The 21,767-nt window shown below is 42.3% G+C and overlaps 1 protein-coding gene across 1 annotated transcript; it reads left to right on the top strand.

Moving 5' to 3' along the window:
• On the top strand, positions 1-20,404 carry rgs22 (regulator of G protein signaling 22; the record flags this gene model as incomplete). The annotated part of the gene is made up of 24 exons (XM_080742568.1): positions 1-4; positions 923-975; positions 1,111-1,173; positions 1,546-1,722; positions 1,805-1,890; positions 2,636-2,686; positions 2,886-3,002; positions 3,268-3,642; positions 4,740-4,901; positions 6,078-6,087; positions 6,352-6,483; positions 7,588-7,689; positions 8,656-8,850; positions 9,225-9,317; positions 11,273-11,445; positions 11,602-11,764; positions 13,435-13,587; positions 14,641-14,700; positions 15,241-15,399; positions 18,010-18,189; positions 18,629-18,769; positions 18,963-19,079; positions 19,216-19,321; positions 20,310-20,404. 24 exons carry the CDS (start codon positions 1-3, stop codon positions 20,402-20,404), a joined length of 2,967 nt encoding a protein of 988 aa, XP_080598694.1.
• Between the last annotated feature and the right edge of the window lie 1,363 nt (positions 20,405-21,767).

The raw sequence follows: 21,767 nt of genomic DNA on the forward strand, positions 1-21,767 counted from the left end.
ATGGGTTTGTATAGGAAGGTCCTTGAAGGGGGAACATTGAGGGAAATGAATATCAAATATCTAAATACTGAATGAAGAAATTCAAAACCTGTCCTGGGTGTTCCCAAAAGCCCGATTAGACGATAAAATGACCAAAAGTTTTTTTTGAAAGTGAAATATCCCTTTAACATTGATAACATTGTAATGTGCAGTAGGTGCAACAAAGCAGTGCCAGGAATTGATGGAATGATGGTGCAGATATCTTGGGACAACCACTGGAACTAATTGTCAATTTGGGGGTCCTTGACGTGGAAAAGGTTTGAGAACCCCATCGGCTACTTCAGCTGTTAAATGGCTGATCTACAAGCTATACAAGTTTTGACCCACATATCTCTTACCCTACCAAGTTACCATAAGCTTAACAGTGTTGTGGCGTCACTTGATCATCTCTTGGTCTTTGGTGCCACCCTGTGTTAAAACCCATGCACTGCACTTAATTTGAACTTAAAAAAGCCCTTTAATACTAAACCCTAGCTGGTGATTCTGGATTGAGCATGGAGGGGACCTGGAAGGTTCACTTCTTAAACAAGCTGGCTAAAGAATGAAATGTCTAATGCATAGACCTACGTGTCCTGTTCTCTGTAGTCTACACTAGTTAAAGTTTTACTGCTGCCTGTGTTTTGAGAATGAGTCCACCTCACCTCCATGGCAACCTAAGTGTGTCAGTAATTACACTGAGAGGTTGGGTGGCCAGCAGTCTCCAACTGCACTTTCTTGGCTTAACTTCCTCTGTGAGCTGAACAGCCAACATTTGTCGTGTAGCAGAACCTTATGCTATATTTATCTGAAAAAAATGTGTGGGAAGATTGAAACAGGTAGGAACATTGTTAAAATCTAGTAACATTTAACTTTTCTGTGTTTAATACAATATAGGTTGTGTGAGTCTTTGTTACTGTTTTGTTTTCAGAGTTAACTCATCTGACTGCTGGAAATTTTGTGAGTGCAAATCTTTATAGAAATCCCCAAACATTTCCGGTTTTGACTTCGTAAATGTTGGTTTTATAAAGAGGAAGATTATTGCTTATTTCGGCAAATGCTTCTCAGACTATTGATTTTCCTCTGTTTATACAGGAACACTGTCTAGCCTCTGATGATACATTGGTGGATTTCTTTAACGATTTTCTGAGTCTGCCGGTAAAGTAATATATTTCTGTCATTAACAAAAATATAGTTTACTATTCTGAGAAACAAATTCTGTTATAACTCCTGGTTCATAAATACAATTTGGACATGGATCCATTTGTTTAGCTTAAGTAAAAGTATCAATACTACAATGTAGAAATACTCTGTTATAAATGAAAGTTAGAAATAGTACATAAGTATTGGTATAAAAGTACCAAAAGTAGAAACTAGTCATTATGCAGAATGTCCCATTTCATAACTTTTCAAAAGTATAAAAGGAATAAAGTCCCCAAATTATTTTGGGGGGTCCCCAGATGATTGGCTTAATGAGAACCATTGCTTTACACCACTGTTGAGCACTCTGTCATTGTGCTCTTGACGTAGTCCTTCCCTGAGGCTTTGCTGTACAACCAGGAGACTGGGCTGTTTGAGCTGGTGAGTGAGGAAGCTGAGAGCATCTCCAGACAGATCAGATCAGTCCTGAGTAAATCACAACTTCCAAATGATGACCCCACAGTGCTGGCCAGAAGTCTCCTGGTAGACAACCATTACACTGCCTGTGTAAGTGTGGCTTGAGTTCCACAATTGTTTATTCATGTAGTTTTGGAAACTGCCGTCCTTGACTTGTCACTGACTTTTGCAGTGCTTGGACAAAGAGCAAGGATTGCAATGGATCATGAAAGAAAGATTCCCATTATTCATTCAAAGTGATTGCTACTTTGAATACAGGTATTTCAAGTGTGCCGTTAATCTTCAATAAAACTTTACAGTGTTCTTTACCTCTTATTATGCAGTGGTTAAGTTACTATTGATAGTTCTATCATGTTAAATTCTATCACGTGGCTTGTCTAATTCTTATCAGTAACCATAGCAACAGCAGTGTGTTTAAGGATAAGCTGATAACACATGTTCTAACTTGAACTCTCTGTTGTTACGGCTGGTGATCATTTTACGTCAGCTACATACTGTATAGATAAATGTTTATTTGATCATTTTGACTAGGATGTACCTAGAACTATCTAGAAGTATAGTCTGTCTAATAAGTTTCAGAGCAAATTATTATAACTTGCTAACTTAGCGATTAATGCTAAATAAAGTAAGATTATAGAGAGTATAATAGAGTATAATAAAGGTTTGTAGTTATTGTGACCACAGTGGCTCCTTGGGAAGCTATTCTGAAACATTAGAACATTTCCCTTCTTCATCTGTTTTAATCTGCCTAATGCCACATGCATCTAATTCCCAAGGTGAGCCCTTAGGGCCACACCCCTTTCAGATCAGGTTACAAGTTAACTTGTATCTTCAACCACTTAAGCCCTATATGCTTCATTGACTGGAATACCACAAGGGTCTATCTTTTTCACCACCACTTTCACCAGCAAATCTCACAAAATAGCACACATTTTGTATTGTGTGATTGGTGGTGAAATGTCACACCTGTTGAATTTTGCCTGTTCTATCCCATCTTTCCTAGGCTAGCCAAGCTGCTGTCTTCGTGGAAGCCGAACCTTTGTATCCAAAAGAGGTATGGCAGCTTATTTGAAAGCATCTCGAAACCCCTTTCTCCCTCCAAATTCACCAATGAGAATATAACACAAGCCCTGACCTGCTCCGAAGAAGAACCAAAACATGGTATATGTTTTCAAACTATATATATATACCTTGAAATATTGCTATGATTATCATAACAGTTTATTGATACAATATCCATGTCCTCCTCCAAGGAGCAGAGTCTATGAGGATGACAAGCTCACCACTACTGTCCTCGAGGGAAGAAGGAAACAGGATGAATCTCCATCCAGCATGCTGTGCCTCAACCAGATGTTTATCCTGCTTCCCTGGTGAAGAGGTCTCCTGTACCTCCTCTTGCTCAACTAATCACCTTAACTCAGAGAAAACACAGGAACACCAGAGTCCACAACAGGTAGTTACTCCCACAGAACCATCAGCTACCATCACAGAAGAAGAAGATAAATGTTTGAATGTCTCTAAAGCTCAGAGGTCTGAATCCTCTGGCATTCCTATTGAAAACATGGCAGCAGAATTGGTAAGAAATGTGATTGGAGAGGTGTTGACACAGATGGACAGAATAAACACCCCTGACAGTTCCAGTCAGCCAGGAGACCAGATGAACACTTACGCTTACACCGACAATGAGTCCTGTCAAACTGAAGATTGCCTCCATTCAGCTGCTATGTACAGAAACACACAGGGCGATGAGGTGGACAGAGACGTACAAGAAAAGGAGGAAAGGGGGGATGAAGAAATAATGAAGACTGATGAGAAGAAAATGGCGGAGAAGACCGCAGACCAAGGGAATTACCTTGGCAGTTGGTACCATGGCACCCGTTTCCATGGCAATAGACAGGGCTGGGATGAGTTCATGGAGTTTTTATGGGGAACACCGGGAGAGAAGCTTGTAAACCTCTGGATGGATACAGAAAGATTAAGAACCACGAAACACTGGGAGAAAAAGAACAGGTACACGCACACATGCATGAGCGTGCACACACACCATGATTTATTACATTACAGCATATTCATTTCTGTAATTTATTCAAATGTAATTTTCCATAAAGTTTTACCTGATATACAGCCATATTGTATATAGGGCCTATTGTAGCGTGACAGGCCCCAAAGAACTAATACGGTGTAAGGCTGCATGCATAAAGTGAATGGCAAATCGAGTGGCAAATCGAGTGGCAAAGTGAGTGGCAAAGTGAGTTTAACATTGTGTAATGTCGTTTAATGCAATCAGAAAGGACTTTTCTGTTTGGATGTTTGGGCTGTCAAGGCCAGAAAGTAGTTTTTTTGCCACTCAGTAGGCGTTCCCGCGTAACTTCCCGGGATGATGATGATGTCACGTGCATACCCTCTAGTAGGAAAACCTTTGATATTCGATAACGTTGTTGAATACCTTGATATTGATATTACTCACGATATTAGTCAAAACAATTGCATTATATCGTTTTTAATGTTTTTCTGCTTTAGGTCCAGTGCCTGCCTAACCCAGATAATGAATAGTATATCCATTAGATAAAATTAAATGCCTTATTTCCATTTTCCAACAATGGTTTTATTGAAATAACCACACCTGGTTACAGATGGTCTGCTTTTTTGCATGTTCTACGTGCATGCATATTGTGTCTGTTAATTAATTTGACACATGCAAAAATACCTAATTTCAAGCCGTCTTCGGTGGCATTGTATACCTTGTATGTTGATACCTCGGTATATTTTCGATATATTGCCCAGCCTTAATACAGAGTGAGATACATTCTTAAACCAAAGCCCTGGGAGAGTGAGCTGAGCTAGTCAGTTTTCGGTTTCAATATTACATGCCATAATAATATGACATAAAACAAAACTGACAGCCTCAAGTCAGAGTGATGCCTCCTGTCCTATCACATCCTTAAAGGCAGGGGTCAGCTGTAGTCTAACCTTAGCATCTGTCAACATATTTTTTTGTTTTGTTTTTATTACACAAATGATTGCTATTAATGTGACTGCACTGGTGTGAATGATATATATATATATATATATTAGATATGACTGATGTGAATCAATGTGTGAATCAGACACTTGGTGCTGATGAGGAACAGGTACCTGCTTAGAGGTGGTCCAAGCAGTCTGAGTATGGAGCTGCTCTCCAGACTGGGGCTGGCTACCACCCCCTGCTGGACAGAGGAAAGACTACACCTCATTCAGCCCTGCCTCATTGATGCTCTGCTCTCCTACTGGTGAGAATCAGAGAAGAGAGAACAAAGGAAGGCTTACTTAGTTCATGAAGTGTGTGTGTGTGTGTGTGTGTGTGTGTGTGTGTGTGTGTGTGTGTGTGTGTGTGTGTGTGTGTGTGTGTGTGTGTGTGTGTGTGTGTGTGTGTGTGTGTGTGTGTGTGTGTGTGTGTGTGTGTGTGTGTGTGTTAAATAATTGTGTTTATATGGCAGACTGCGTCATACTGTAATTTAACATAACATGAAATGTATAACTGACAGGGCTCCCAGATTCTGGACATCTCGGTGTACTCCGGAAGTCCAAGGTGAATCCTCTCAGCTGGGGCTGTGGGCTGAGAGACACTTGAGGCCTCCATCAGGGATAGACCCATACCCCCGCTGTATAACCCTGCCTCCTCTCCGGCCTGACACCTGCCTGCCCAGAGCTGCTCACACACCGGTAGGAGAAATCTGTGTATCCAACTGTGTAGCCTTTGTGTATGCAATGGCCCGGCAATACGATTAACCATGCCTTTCCTTGCATAACATCTGAAAAGTGTCTAGAAGCGATTAGTGTGATGCAAAACATTTTCACTGAAACCAACTATGGTGAACAGATTTAATAATAATAATAATAATTATAATAAAGTATACCGTCAGGTCGTAGTTACTATCAAAACCTCCACCGGCTGTCTGTCAGTCAGTCTGTCTGTCTGTCTGTCTGTCTGTCTGTCTGTCTGTCTGTCTGTCTGTCTGTCTGTCTGTCTGTCACACGTCACACGTCACACTTTTGGCCTACTCATATCTCCGCCACCGTTGCCCCGATCCATGCCAAACTTTGCACACACACTCCTTGGTTGCCAAACCACAACCCTCATTTTTCATTTTGGCCCTCTTCTAGTGCCACCATGAGGCCAATTCTTGCAAAACACATTTTTGGACACTGCTCCTACAGATTTTGCCCTAAAATCACACAAAGCAGTACACAGTATCTCTAAACTCATGTCATCAACATAACATGGATCTGTCCCATATTCCCTCCTGATTGGCTACCACTGCCTTCTAAAGTTTGTGTGTGCGACCTGACGGTCGCTTATCTCCCGATTAGGGAGTCTTACTGGTAATAATAAAGTATTTTTATTCTATTCTAAATCTATGGTATTTTCATATTGTGCCTTATTGTGTTGAAGTTTCCCTGTGTAGTAAAGATGGGGTACCATGACAGCTTTCAGGAAGAAACTAAAAATACACAGGGAAGGCAAATTTGCACATTAAACCCACTTGTAAAACTGAAAAGTACAAAACTATGGCACCACCTCTTTAAAGGACCGTACCAGTGGTCTGGCATTTTGGACAGCTTGCTGCCATTAAGAAGTCATTTGGGCTAAATAAGCCAGACCACTGGTATGGTTCTTTAGTGTCCTATCATGTATACACATGTTTATTGCTCTTTCCTTTTCTGTGTTTGTGAGATCAGTCCTATTTCAGCAGCAGCAGTCCTAGTCCAGTGTTGGGAAGCAGAAGAATGGAGAGGATGCTACAGGCCCTTTATGTTGACTCCAGGGCTGGTTTATTCTTCACACAATTCTGTGAAGGTTCTGGAAACCAGGTCCAGTAGCAGCTACATTATATCTTGTTTTACTGTTCCATTCTTCAAAAAGAATATAAAACAAATAAATCCATACATAATATAAGATGCCATCAAAGACCTCCTCTCATCCTCTTAATTATTTTCTTATTTACATCTCACACAGCCCAAAAACTGAAGTTATTTTGTTTGGAAAGAGCAACTTAATCTCTGCACCACATCCTATAAAATTCTATGATGGCATTGATCTGGAAGAAATCACATCCTACAAATAGTTAGGAACTAGATGAATCCCATCCTACCTGAAAGCCTCCCCATATCGTCCAAGCAGTTCCTACCTGAATACAACAGCACGTTATCATTTACAGTATGCCTGTCCAAATAAGAGTCCGTAATCATTACTCTTTCACTCGTTCTGGCAGATTTTGCTGTTCCATCCTATACCTGTTTCGTTATGGGGATGTTGTGTACAGAATGATGGAGAGATGGCTGCAAACTTTCCCTGAAGAAACTTGATTTCTTTACCACTATGCCATCAGATTGCTACTAATAACCCATCACTGTGCTGAACATCCAGCTAAAGTTTCCATGAGGTTTCAATTAGATTTGACTGGAATGAACAGCACAAAACCATAAAACTGCACAAATGTATCTCCCTCTACGCTTCAAGAAACATTGATATTGTAACTTTTCACCCACATAACTACATGACTTTTGTAACAATTGCTTTTGCTTTGTTTTGATTGCTATTTGATTGTTTCCTAGGTCTGTTGCCCATTGTTTCTTTTTTATTATTATCGATGTTAATGATGTTAATGTTTTGTTTTTATATGTGCCCCTACCTTATCCTCCTACTCCAGCCTGTTGTTTAATATTAATCTGTCCTGATGTTTGTATGAGTTGTTTTCTCCTCTCCCCAACTCCAAGAGCCTTACCTCTTGCCAGGCCGTCACTGTAAATAATTATTTGTTATTTTATGACCAGCCTGGTTAAAGGTTAATAAAATACAAAAAATGGCCTGTTAATCCCATTGTTTATAGTTGACAAGGAATACATGTATGTTTCTGTGGTGATGATGACAACCAAAAACCTCTGGTGATGTGTTGCTCTTTCCTGCCTCCTCAGCTTTGGGAGAATGCTGTGAACTTGTGGTCCGACCTCCAACAGTACCACCACTTATTTTACCAGGACGGACTGGACCCTTACAGAGTACAACGACAAGCACAGGTCAGTTGCTCGGTCACAATCATAGAGTCAGTCAGTCAGTCAGTCAGTTATGTACCAGAACAGGCACATCTCAAGAGACACAATCAGCTCCAGTAAAGTCTAAGTTGATTTGTACAGAGTTACAGCATAAGCTGTTCCATAGACATCATTAACACTACTGTCATGCTGTACCCCGCTGGCCAAGGTTGTGTGTGTGTGTGTGTGTGTGTGTGTGTGTGTGTGTGTGTGTGTGTGTGTGTGTGTGTGTGTGTGTGTGTGTGTGTGTGTGTGTGTGTGTGTGTGTGTGTGTGACACAGAGAGAGAGAGAGAGAGAGAGAGTTGGCACCAACTGTTTTGTGTTGGCACTCTACAAATAATCCTCTCCTTGTCTCACCATATACCCACCATATTAAAGCCAGGAACCCCCACTTTATGCTCACACACACTAAACGTGCATGTGCTACCCTCACTCATTGTCTGGCTGGCACTTCACCCCTCACAAAGTGCCCACAAAAACAAGTGAGTCAGACCCCCCAGGATCCCACCAGTTCAGCAACCCAGAACCACCTCGCCTGGCTAGAACTGGACCACAGAAGAAAACAGGCCTGTCCAAAATACTTCACAGTGGAATATATTTTCCTCAGTTTAACCTTTTTATTTAAACAGGGTAATCACACGGGAGAGGAGTATCTCTTTTTCCAGTGGGACGTGGCCAAGAGTGTAAATAGTGATGTTGCTGTGGCATGATGGCCGCAGTGATGAGAGCTGGTGAATAGTGTGGATTGGATGATGACGTGATTTATGAGAACATGAAAAGCAGGAAGAAGATGATGATGATAATGATGGTAATCATAACAGAGAACACGGTGATGATAGTGACGATACGTTTCTGAAGTGGTGACTGAAGAAGGTTTAACGATTTCTCCTCTCGTTTCTCTTAACCTCTCCTCTCCTCTCCTCTCCATCTCTCCTCTCCTCTCCATGCAGATCCTTTACTCCACCTATCTGTGCAGCTCAGCCAGTAGGAGTGTTGGGGCACGTGAGGAGACAAGGAGGGAGGTGTACGGACGCCTGACGCCGGCGTTTGAGGAGCTGTTTGACGAGGTTGAGGAGCAGAACCTGGTCCTCCTCCTGGAGCCATGGACGCAGCTGATCTCCAGAGACGCTGAGTTCTACCACAGGGTACTGGAGCTCAGCCCAGGGCTGGGGGTGCTGTTCACTTACAATTTAACTAATGTATTTTCCTTCAAAACTCGTATATTGAACAAAGACCAAAAAAAAACAACGAGAAGCATGAGAATATTTCCATATCCAACCTATTAAGAACAGGGGAGAAAGAATAAAGCAGAGAAAGTGATGAAATGTCTGCTGATACCTGATTCGGTCCCGTTGTTTTGATTTTGATGTGAGACATATGTGTGAAAATGAAAGAATGAGGTGTTTACATTTTGCATTTGAGCTTGGGTTTCCTCATCTGGGTGTGGTGAGGGTCTTTCTGAGTCTATGTGTGTGTGTGTGTGTGTGTGTGTGTGTGTGTGTGTGTGTGCTTCCTGCAGGTGTCTGTCCAGGAGGAGGTGCGTCGGGTGGACAGTGAGGAGTACAGAGAGCTTCAGAGCCTGTATGCGGAGTCAGAGCTCAGACTGAGACAGGTCAGATCAACCAGGATTCAGCAAATTATTGTCGTTGCCCTCTTGTTTTGCCTTTATTCCAGTGTTTCTCAAACTTTCAAATTTCTAGGTCTCCCCTTAACTCTGACAGTGTACCAAATAATAATAATAATAATAATAATAATAATAATAAAACTTTATTTGTATAGCACCTTTCATGACATGAAAAGCAGCTCAAAGTGCTTTACAGAGCATAAAATGAAGCACACGTGCTTAACAGAGAAAAAGTAAAATAGAAATAAAAAATACATAAAAAAGAGATAAGTAAAATGATTACAATAAAGCAAGAAAAAATAAAAGCATAGAACATTGAAGAACAATTTCAGAGCCGTGCGGACGTCAATAGCAGCATAGGGATTAAAAAATTTAGCTAAAAGCAAGAGTAAAGAAATAGGTCTTGAGCTGTGCTTTAAAGCTATCCACCGAGGCTGCCTGTCTTAGGTGTAGTGGTAGTTTATTCCAAGCTGTCGGTCCATAGAAGCAGAAAGCTGCTTCACCATATTTTTTATATGTCATTGTTGGCACCTCAAGTAGGTCTGCACTAGAGGACCTGAGTGGGCGGGTTGGAACATATCTATGCAGGCAGTTATAGAGGTACGAAGGTGCCAGACCATTTAGAGCTTTATAAACAAGTAAAAGAATTTTAAAATCAATCCTAAAAACAACCGGGAGCCAGTGTAGCGACGCTAAAACTGGAGTAATATGTTCTCTTATCTTAGTTTTTGTTAAAACTCTGGCTGCTGCATTTTGAACAAGTTGTAATCTGTCAGTTGTTTTCTTTGGCAGACCAGAGAGAAGTGCGTTGCAGTAATCAAGCCGAGAGAAAACAAAAGCGTGGATCAGCGTTTTTGCATCGTTCAGCGACAGATAGGCTCTAATTCGCGCAATATTTCTAAGGTGAAAGAAGGCAATCTTCGTGACATGATTAATGTGTGTATTAAAATTTAATTCAGCATCAATGATCACCCCCAGGTTCTTAACAGAGGTGTTATTTTCTTTAGCCAGGTTACCAAGTCTATTTATTATTGATTCTCTCTGGGCAGTAGAACCTATTATGAGAACTTCTGTCTTGTCCTCATTTAGCTTGAGAAAGTTCTCACTCATCCAGCATTTTATGCTGGACACGCACGTCAGCAATGGGTCTAGAGCACAGGGGTCGTCCGTAGCCACCGAAAGGTACAACTGGGTGTCATCAGCATAGAAATGGAAATTCACACCGTGAGCGGAAATAAGTTCTCCCAGCGGCAGTATATAGAGGGAGAATAATAAAGGACCAAGAATCGAGCCCTGTGGAATACCAGAGCAGATGTTGTGTTTGTTTGACTCGAAGTCAGCTAGATTAACAGAGTAGCTTCTGCCTGTCAGATAAGAGCAAAACCAGGACAGAGCTGTACCTGACAGTCCTACCCAGTGTTCGAGACGTTGTATTAGAATTGTATGGTCAATTGTGTCAAAAGCCGCCGATTGGTCCAGCAGTAGGAGAACGGACACATCTTTGTTATCAGCAGCCACCCTAAGATCATTAATAACTTTTAAAAGTGCAGTTTCTGTGCTGTGTCCTTTCCTGAAGCCGGATTGGAATTTGTTGTGCACCTTATTGTTCTGCAGAAACACATCCAATTGATGAAAGATAATTTTTTCTAGGACCTTGCCCAGAAAAGGCAAATTAGAGATGGGTCGATAATTATCCAGCACGGACGGGTCAAATGAACCCTGACGGGTTCATTTGGTTCCATTTGTACACTGTCAGAGTTACATACTTATTGTACAGTATATGGGTCACCTTAGACCCCTATAAAGGAACCCACAGAGTCCCTGGAATCCACTTTGAGAAACATTACTTTATACTACACTGACACGTTCCACCCCGTCTCCGCTTCGTCTCAGTCCTTATCTCTCTCTCCCCGTCCTCCTCTCCTCTTTCTCCGTCTGGACAGGTGGATCGGTGTAAGTCTACTCCACCTCCATCGCGTCCCGCTACGCCCTCAGAGGGACCTAATCCTTGGTTGGATGTCTCGCCGCGCTACCATGGTTACCGCCTAGGTTCCTTACTCCGTCATCGCCATGAGATCCAGCACTTCCGGTCCTTCCTCCAGGAACACGACGCCAGGTGGGGAAATAATTGATGTCCAGAGTGCACGTACACTGAGCCTGGTTTAAGGTCACACAAAGCTTGTTCCTTTGTGTGTGTGTGTGAGAAATATCAGCTGTCCATGTCATGCATTTTGCAGTTTGTGTTTTGTCTTATGAATGTGATTCCGTTCAGTGTCCACTTGAGTTGTTGGCTGGACCTGGATCAGTACAGAAGGACTCCCCAGAAGAATAAAGACGTCAGACTGGAGAAGTCATCTGCCATCACAACCAAATACCTCAACAGAAAGTACTTCTTTGGCCCCAACAGCCCTGCTTCAGCAGAACAACAAGAGGATGTAAGTCCATACATTATCTAAAAGACAGAGATATTACATTTTATTGCCATTTTGTTTCAAATTGACACAACATTGCATGCATGCATCTTTGGTTCAGCGATGACAAACAGTTTTAAGCTTCCATTGAATTAAAATCATCACAAAACACTTGAAAGCGCATGAGCCATAGGCGACAGAAGACGCGCTCTCATACGTTGATATTTAGAATCCGTTATGCATTTGAGATTGACAAGCCGAAGGGACTGTGGCTCTGAAGTGCGTATACCAATCATCCGTCTGTGGTGTCCTGCAGACTGCATGCTGACAGCTATGACAGCAGTGTGATGGTAGAAAATGGAGGATGAGGAGGCTGGTTAGAGTTAGAGTGAGATGACTGTGGTTTGGATCAGGAGGACAGCGTCGATTGGCTCCAGTAACAATGACAGTTGGATGAAATCTCTCCTGACATTTATAGATGGAGATTAGGTTTCTAGGTTCTAGTATTACGACAGGGGGCCACTGGGCATGGGCTTGGAACGAGTAGTACAGACTTCCTGGTCCCCCCCCCCCCCAAATTGTCTGTAGCTGGGCTGGCCGCCACAGAGCTTTTCTAATGTCATGGAAATATCTGATGCATCAGAATTGATACAGAACAGCCAAATAAATGGCTATTCATTAAGGCTGATCTCAGGGTGTTCCTGTGGTGGGCTTAGATGATGTACTTGTGACATCATGGGTTCAACTTTGAACTTAGGACCTACAGTATGTCACACCCTTGCTCTCTCCTCTATAGTAAAATCCAGAGTGTTGATTTAACTTGGAGTGATAACATTGACCTGTAAAGTAACATTTCTACACTCTGACATAAATTGATACAGTGGATTTGACTGTGGATCTATCATGCTACTCTCTACTCTACAGCCTAATGTAGCATAAATACCATAGAAATGATCTTTAGACATTAGCTTGAATGGGGTGTTTCTGTAAATTGGATGTGGCTCTGGGACTCTTGCAGCTCTGTCTGGGTTCCTGTCTGCGTGAGGGATGTTGAGGGACTGACAGCTTTACTGCCTTGGCCCTTCACTCTCTCAATCAATCAGTCATTCAGTCACAGATTGGCCCCCTTTCATCTAACGGACTCGCCCACTCCAGTGCCATGACTGGTTCTCATTTTGGTCTGATGTGTAGGCTAGGCTACATGCGTACGTGTGCGTGCGTGCATGTGTGTAAGAGAGTGAGGGAGAGAAATGTGCGAGAAAAAATAACTAGGGGGACATTAGAGAGAAAGCGACCAGAGGGATGGAGAGAACAGAGAGTGACAGAAAGCCCAGCAGGAGTCAGGAGAGAGAGAGACGTGTGGCTTGGATCTCCTGCTGTGAGCAGCCTTCCCCCAGGGATACCAGCACTCCTTTATATGTTCTTATTGTGGTTTAGAGCCGTCAGACCAGTGCTGTCTCCACCCTATCATCCTCACATCTTTAACATTTACAGTAACGCACACGCACACATGCACACGCACAAATGCACACGCACACACGCACGCACACACACACACACACACACACACACACACACACACACACACACACATGAACCAAGCCCAGGCCTATATCTAAAATGTTTCTATTCCATCTCTGATTCTTCATATATATATGTTTGTGCATCACAGCATGTTGTATGTCTGTCTGCAGATAATGCGCCTGGCAGGTGGACCTGAGCGCTTAAAACACGAACGTCTCTCCAACTCTGTTGTGGTGGAGATCCAGGATATTGTTCGGAGACATATTGAGAAAACATGGCTGCCTCTGTTCTTGGCTACAGAAGAGTTCACAGAGAGACAGAAGGTTTGTGTGGTGTCTCTGTTTTAGTCCTCTAAACACGCTTTGTTTCTGAGTCACTATACGCATGGTTCCATCCACAGTTTCAATTAAACACTTTTGGAACATGTTTGATAACATTAACACAATATGTGTGTTCTGTATTAAAAGTATGGAATCCTGAATAGTAGACACCTAATTCTGATACATTTCCCTCCACATTAAAATGCTTTTATAGTTGCTTTAGGTGGAAGTTCAAAAATATTGGTAGAAAAGTATTTGGTGAATATAATGAGGAATATATTTTCCTCATTTGTGTTTTCAGCTGTATTCTGTGTACATATATTGTTTAGTTGGACAGGTAGGGAATCAGCTAGGTAATTAGATGAAAACATCTTGTTTAGTAGAGAGCATTTAAAGTAAGATTCATCAGCGTTGTTTTCTGTGAGTGCATACGTCCTTAATTCCTTAAACTACTGTCGGTAGAGCACACATAGCTCGGGACTTCAGTTCTATAGTATTTTAATAACAGAGAAGACACACACCAAAACACTGTGGTAAAGAGTTAGCATTGTTAGTAATTAATCATTGCCTGAAAATGCTTCGAGGCATTTAGACAGGCCAGTGGTTTGGAGTCAGGGAAGTGTGAATGAGGTTGCTATATGAGAAACCAAAAAATACCAGCATTGTCAAAGTGTTCTCTGCTCTGGTATCATCAGGTGTTAACACACGAACCACAAGCTCCTCTGCTGCGCCTCATTATGTTATCAAGTTCAGCTTGTCAGGACACAGATCCTCTCATTAGGTAATGAGAGGTAAATGAGAGGTAGATGAAGTTTAGCATTACACACCGGAGAAGAGAGGAGAGGAAAGCAGAGGTGAGAGAGATGTAAACGTCCTCTCGAGAAGGAGCAGGGGACCAGAGGGCCAGAGGACAGAAAGAACTAAATCTAGTAGTGGGCTTTCGACGCTGCCATCGAGTGCAACAGAGAGGCTTGAGAGGTGTTTAGTGTCCCTGCGTAACCCTAGTTTACTCAGTGTCTGACTGTTGACCTCTGTGTGTATGTGTGCGTATTCCAGCTCCAGCCGGCAGACAGGCAGGGCTACGGGCAAAGCAGAAGAAGGAGAGAAGCCTGGAAGGTAAGGTAAAATCCTCTTTGGAAGCCGGTTATTTTGAACAGAGAAAAATGAGCCATTTCCTGGACTGAAAAGTGTGTGTGATTTACTTCACAACTTGGCTTGATGCACTGAATCTGTCAAACGTCACTTTGGAATTGCTGTTAGTTTTCCTAAATTCGTTCCAGGATAAACAGGATTAAAGCATCGCTATTGCTAACATGCCTTTAATGGCCTTTAGAATCTGTTCCACTAAGCTCTGTTCCCATGACCCCCATCCTGCCTTTATAGCTGAACTATGATAAAACATGAACCTTTCATACTCTCAACAGGAACACTACAGGAACATGTAGTCTGCATTCATTCATTTGGCAACCATCTTTTTCTGATTTCAAGTTATTTATTATGTTAATACAGACAATTAAGAGGTTATCAGGATAATGATATATAGCCACAGTTTGAATTTACAATACTGTGGTCCAAAATGTCTTCATGATGATGGGATGAACTTGGCTGATCCTAAATGAGTTTCATCATGCAGCATCTCCCCCCATATCCCAGCAGGCAGAGGGGCTGTGGATGAATTCATCCAAGGAGATCCTGCTATTCAGACAGGTCCTCCTCAACCCCGTCACCTGCCACCAGTTCCAACGCTTTGTCTCTCTGAAGGGAGACTTCCTGGAGAACGATGTACTGTTCTGGCTGGAGGTCCAGAGGTACAAGGTAAGAAGATGAGGATGACAGAGATGTCATTGTAGGAATATAACTAGTAAGACACCTTAGGGTTACATGCGACCTCGCCCTTAGGGCGAGGTCGCGCCAATTCTTGGCCATCTGGCCAGTGATGTATATCGCACCAGTTACCCATATGGAGACCCCTGCATGATAGGCAACAATGTGATGTCAGACTCAGAACATGCCCATATGGGCATTACCAAATATGGGCATTCCCAGATATGCGCTTAATATTAATGACATCGGGACAGGGATCTCCATATATGGGCATAAAACGGACAAGGACGTAATTAATTTGCAACTGTGACTTGTGATGACATCAGCGATCTCCATATATGGGCATAAAAGGGACATCAAGCCAGAGCGTGATGTCAGATGGAAGCAGGCGGTCTCCCCAAAATTACTGTTATGATCTAGGATCCTGTACTCCCTAGCCTACCAATGGTTGATTGTATTGTCACTGATCTAGGATAGGACTGATCTCGGATTGAACTCCTTACTATTGGTTGATTGAAATGTCACTGCTATTTGTACTCCTAACTATTGGTTGGTTGGTTGTAATGTCAGTGTGTCAGAACAAAGGTGTACATTTGAGGCCAAGTCTGCACTCTGCACCACTTGCAAAAGCCACATTCTTGGCCCTAATATGGTCACTCTGGCTGCACTGTCAATACATTATATATATCAATCTACATTTCAGACTCTAATCCACAGGTCCATATAAAACACAATACAGGGGACAACACAACAGACACCCTCTACAATGCCTCAAGGAGAGTACCTAATGCTGCGCTTCTTAGTCATGGTTAAAGCCATTATAATTTCATAATAATGAAAGGACAGCATCTAGAGTGAACTCTAGCTGCAGTATCATGTTCACAAACAATTGGCTGGCACTTGTCCACCTCGGGAGCCTCAGCAGAATTCTGAGAGCATCATTATAATTAGGGATGCCCCGATCAGGGTTTTTTTGCTCCCGATCCGATACCGATCAAATATTATTGCTTCCGATTCGATCCCGATCTTTCCCGATCCGATCTTTTGGCAAGGCATTAAGAAGAAAAAAAAAATTCTATTCATTCTATCACTTGGTTCTCAACCTTTTCAGGCCGTGACCCCCAAAATAATCATATTTTAACTGGGGACCCCCGACCCTGAAGAGTTGAGGAAGTATATTTTGTATAACACGGTTCTATTGTGAAAATAGCAGATCTACATGCTCACAACGCCTCGCAACGCGAGGAGTTGTGAGCATGTAGATCGGCTATTTTCACAATTTCTGGCTTTAATATTTGACAATTTGGCCAATGTTTAATTTGTCATTTTAGAGGTATTAAAAAGTCCTTAATTTTTCACTTTCGAAATGTGCAGATACCCTCTATACACTTAAACTTTATGTTGATTTGTTTACTGTTGAGAGAGAAAACAATGTTGCACATTAAGTTAATCATCTGGGGACCCCCCCAAAATAATTTGAGGACCCCCCTGGGGGTCCCGACCCACAGGTTGAGAACCACTGAGCTAGTTGACAGTGCAGAGAGACATAATTGCCTTCCTTTGATCCATTAGCAAGGGGCCAATTACTACTTATTGGCATCAGCTGCCAGCTGTACACAGAGTCTGACACAATCACCTTCCCTCTGCAGTGCTCTGTCTGTCTCATTTCTCCAAAAGCCCTTGAATATGATTGAAAATGATTAAGGATTACTGTGATTATGGTAAGCTTACATTTCATATCGCATTCACCTTACCTGTAACTTTCAGTACTCCCAGAAAATATTTTTTTGAAAAAAAAAAAAAAAACTTTTTTTTTTTTCCCGATTTTTTTTCCCCGATCTCCGATCTTATAAAAACGGCCATATCGGCGGCCGATCCGATCACGTGATCGGGCAACACTAATTATAATATAATGGGGAGCGTGTCGATATTGCGACGTAGCATTTGTTCAACGTCCCATTAGTTTGACAGTGGTGAATGCTAAGTTTGCTAACCTGGTGAAATTGCTAACCTGCCGACGTTGGTGAATGCAGAATGCTAACCTGGTGAATGTTAACCATTATGCCTAAACCTAACCCAAACCCTAACCTCAGTAAAACTATGCCTAAACCTAAACCCTAACCCTAACCCTTAGTCGAACTAACAACACGTAGAAATATCGAGCCTTTCCCAATATAATGGTGCTCTCAGAATTATGACACCCACAACTTATTTAGTATGCAAACCTGCAGATCATGTCCGTCCAGCCGTGCGTCACAGACATGATGTCTATATGGCCAAGACATCTCCACATATGGAGCTGGCCAATACCTCTACATCTGACCTCACGGACTCCAGATATAGATATAGCTGACCTGTTCTGACATCACAATGATGACTCGACCAGCCAGATTAATAGATTCCTGCTTCTTAAGTGTGCCATATTAAGAAGCTCTGATGTTTCAGCTCTGAAGCAACTGTTTATATTTACCTTAAGTGTAGCTGTACCACAAGTGGGCAGTATACAGTGGTGTACAGACATCATACTTGACATCATCAGTACACACTCATGTGACAACCTGTTGGCTAAATTATACACTTCTCTCTGTTCTCTTCCTTCAGGACCTGTGTCACTCCCACAGTGACGAGGCCACCATCCAGCAGAAGATCTCCACCATCATTAGCTGTTTTATCAACTCCTCCGTGCCCCCTGTGCTCCAGATAGACATTCCTCCTGAATACGCCCACCGGATACTGCACAAACGCAAGGAGCTTGGCCCTTACATCTTCAGGGAGGCACAGGTACACGTAGTGTGCACATGTGTTCACTTAAGGCCTGAGTTATATTGTATTGTGCATCGAAAATTCTTATTGTGCCTTGTTATGTCGATATTGTTGATGTTGACGTTTGATGATTGGGGACAACGGACTAACATTTGCATTGTCCCGTCTAAATAAACAAATAAATGAAATGAAATGAAAATAGCTGCATTTTTATCACATTGCAAAAGCATTGTAAGTCCAAGTAGAGTATATGTATAGGTTTATTCGTTTACAGGTATAAAAAGGTTTGTATTTTTGTGTAGTACATTACTCTGTGTGTGTGTGTGTGTGTGTGTGTGTGTGTGTGTGTGTGTGTGTGTGTGTGTGTGTGTGTGTGTGTGTGTGTGTGTGTGTGTGTGTGTGTGTGTGTGTGTGTGTGTGTGTGTGTGTGTGTGTGTGCGCGCGTGCGTCCGTCCAGATGTCAGTGTTCAGTGAGTTGCTGAAGCTGTGGCCTCAGTTCCAGACTTTGAGGAGCAGCGTCAAGGAGGAGCAGCTCCTGCCACTCCTGGAGGAACAGAGAGTGAAACACAGAGCCAGGTTGCAGAGGAGGAGGAGGAGAAAGGAACAGGTCAACAAACACACACACACCTGGCAAATGGCATATAAAATCGAATCGAATTTCAGATTTTTGAATGTGAAAATATGATATAATATTCATTCACAAATGTCATAAGTTGTAATTACAAATTGTAATTGTTTAGAATTTCATTATATGAAATGATCATAACATTCTACCACCGTCTGTGGTGCAGGAGGAGATGGAGACACAAGAGGAAGAAGAAGAGGGGCAGGACGTGGATGGAGAAGGAGGACAAGAGGACAAGTTGACGAGGGAACGGAGCAGAGTGATATATTCTCCTACACAGCAGGTGAAGACTTTATACAGCTATGCCAAAGCGCCACGTGCACTTTTGATGAGGAGGAATACAGTGATGAAGATGAGTCAGTACTGGAAAAGGAGAAAGTAATCCAAGCCTATTGAGATTGTTGTATGTGTTCCTTCAGATGTCTTGGTCGTACTCCAAGTACATGGCAGCTCTGAAGAGAGAGGAAGTGCTGCTGAAAAGACAGAGTCAGTTGGAAGTAGTCGCTTCATTCTCCGTAAGCTCAGGTACGCAAACAATTGCACGTGCCCGTGCACGCGCACTCCAGAACAAGCGCGTCAGACCTTGCACCAAATACGTGAATATCAAAGAAGCAGGTGAAAGCTAAATCAAACTGACCTCTCAGAATCATGCACGGTACGTCCGCTCACCCACTTCATCCTATCTATAGACATCAGTGTGTTAGTGCAGTAGTTAGTCCCAGTCCAAATTGAATGTTGTAAATGAAGCGTGGTATTAATGCTCTACTCCATAGTGAATGAGGGCTATTGTAAATGAAGCATGGTGCAAATGGTGCTTTAATGGTAATTCTATGTGGGAGTCTTTCCTGGTGGGAAAACAGATGGAGGTCATCATCATTTCCTACGTAGCGTTGACTAGCTTGGCGTGGAGTGCCAGTACTATGACAAGGACTATGAGGAGACTGACTGGGGAATGACTAGAGCAGAGAGTAATACTGATACGTGTGTGTGCATGTCCATCCATTCTTTGAACAAGTTAAATGGGTCAATGACGTAATCATTTTGTGTCCATATGGTTTAGTTCAATTTAAAATTGGCAACATTAGAAAAGAAATGTACAAGTTACTTGCATACTTTTATTGTATTTATTCCATGCCAATATTATTGCCAGTATCATGTCAGTATGACAGACAGTATCAGTCAGTACCCATGGTCAACCGTAGTCAGTACCCATAGTCAACCATAGTCAGTACTCAGTACCCATTGTCAACCATAGCCAGTGCCCATAGTCAATCATAGTCAGTACCCATTGTCAACTATAGTCAGTACCCATTGTCAACCATAGCCAGTGCCCATAGTCAATCATAGTCAGTACCCATTGTCAACTATAGTCAGTACCCATTGTCAACCACAGCCAGTGCCCATAGTCAATCATAGTCAACCATAGTAATTTCTACATTTGTCATACTGTACAGCCAGCAGACAGTATCTCTCTAATTCTATGACACCCAACGAAATGTGCTCTCTCTTCCAGTGTCATCGTCTGGCCACAGCTTCATGTCAGCTGGTAGCAGGCGCAGCAAGCAGCGTTCATGTGTCCTCTCTCCCAGGACAGACAATGTACAATAACAGTAAGTTATGTGGGAACAACAGCTTACACCTCAACTCACATTTGCCATTTTAACTACAGTATAGACCAGGGGCTTTCAAAGTGGGTGACGGGGCACCCTGGGGTGCCGTGATGGCAGTCCAGGGGTGCCACGAGATAATTTGTTAATATTTGGAATTTGTCTGGACACTTAGAAAAATATTTAGTATCATTTTAAACTTGAAGTACAAAGTTATTTTTAGTCAGTTCTAACCAAAATGGCTATTATCTCAAAGTTTTCCTCGCAACATAATCGCTAAAATATGCTATAAATATGAGATGCTGGGAGTGAAAACTATGAATATAATGTGCCTCGGGTGAAAAAAATATGTATAGGGGTGCCCTGAGCCAAAACATTTTGGGAACCCCTGGTAGACTCAGCACAAGTACATAAAACTGTAGTTCCAGGTTTACTTTTAAGTTGGCATACCTGAAAAGTTGGTTTCCTGTTAAAGTTAATTGTCCCATAGGCCTATAGCCTTGTTTGATTGGCTCTGCAGCAGAGTTGAACTGGAAGCGCACTGCAAACATTTGTGTTTCCAGTTCAAATCTGCTGCCAAGCCAATCAGTTGAAGTTATGGGAAACTCAATCATAATAGGAAGTGAGTATTCCCCCTTATGGAAACCCGAGGCTACAGTTGTGCAGAGCTGACTATTCAGTTGAACAAAAAGACAGTAGGGGCGAGATCATCCTACAGCCTACAACCTGGTTGCCAAAACAGCGACCCTGGCCTACATCAGCGAGGTCGTAGGCTGTAGGATGATCTCGCCCTCTCTCCAAAAATATTACTAGAAGGTACTGTACAGATATAAAGTAGATGACAGAAAATGGCAATGGAAGAGTCTTGTGTAACCAAAGCATAAGAGTAAACAACATAGTAAGTTACCCGTAGATACAGAGTACACGTGTGCCACCGAAACAAGACTCTGACAGACTGTTATCTGAGCACAAAATGATGAGAGAAAACTGAGAGCAGACTCTGCTGCCTGGTCCCGGATGTTCTATTGATGTTATGAGACTAGGGCTGGGTTTGAAACAAAGACCTGATCTGACATGGAAAAGCTATCAAACATTGGTTAAATGTTTATTACTGATAGACAAACAGTAAACAAAGCTGTTTAAAGGGAACACAGGCGGAAGTCCTGAGATGAGATTTTAATACGTTTGACTCCAGTTAAAAAGTGGCTCCAAACAATTTGCCCTCAACATTTCATTTATTTTCAAACCATACATTGTATACGTCGTTGACTCCCCAGGGGTCTATATACTAGGCCTTTTTTCCCCCTATACAAAAAAAATCTCTTCACTGAAATTAGCAGATCTAACAGGCTCACAACGTGACA

This window comes from Nannobrachium achirus (genome assembly GCF_963921795.1).
Source record: "Nannobrachium achirus genome assembly, chromosome: 2".
Classification (NCBI taxonomy): domain Eukaryota; kingdom Metazoa; phylum Chordata; class Actinopteri; order Myctophiformes; family Myctophidae; genus Nannobrachium; species Nannobrachium achirus.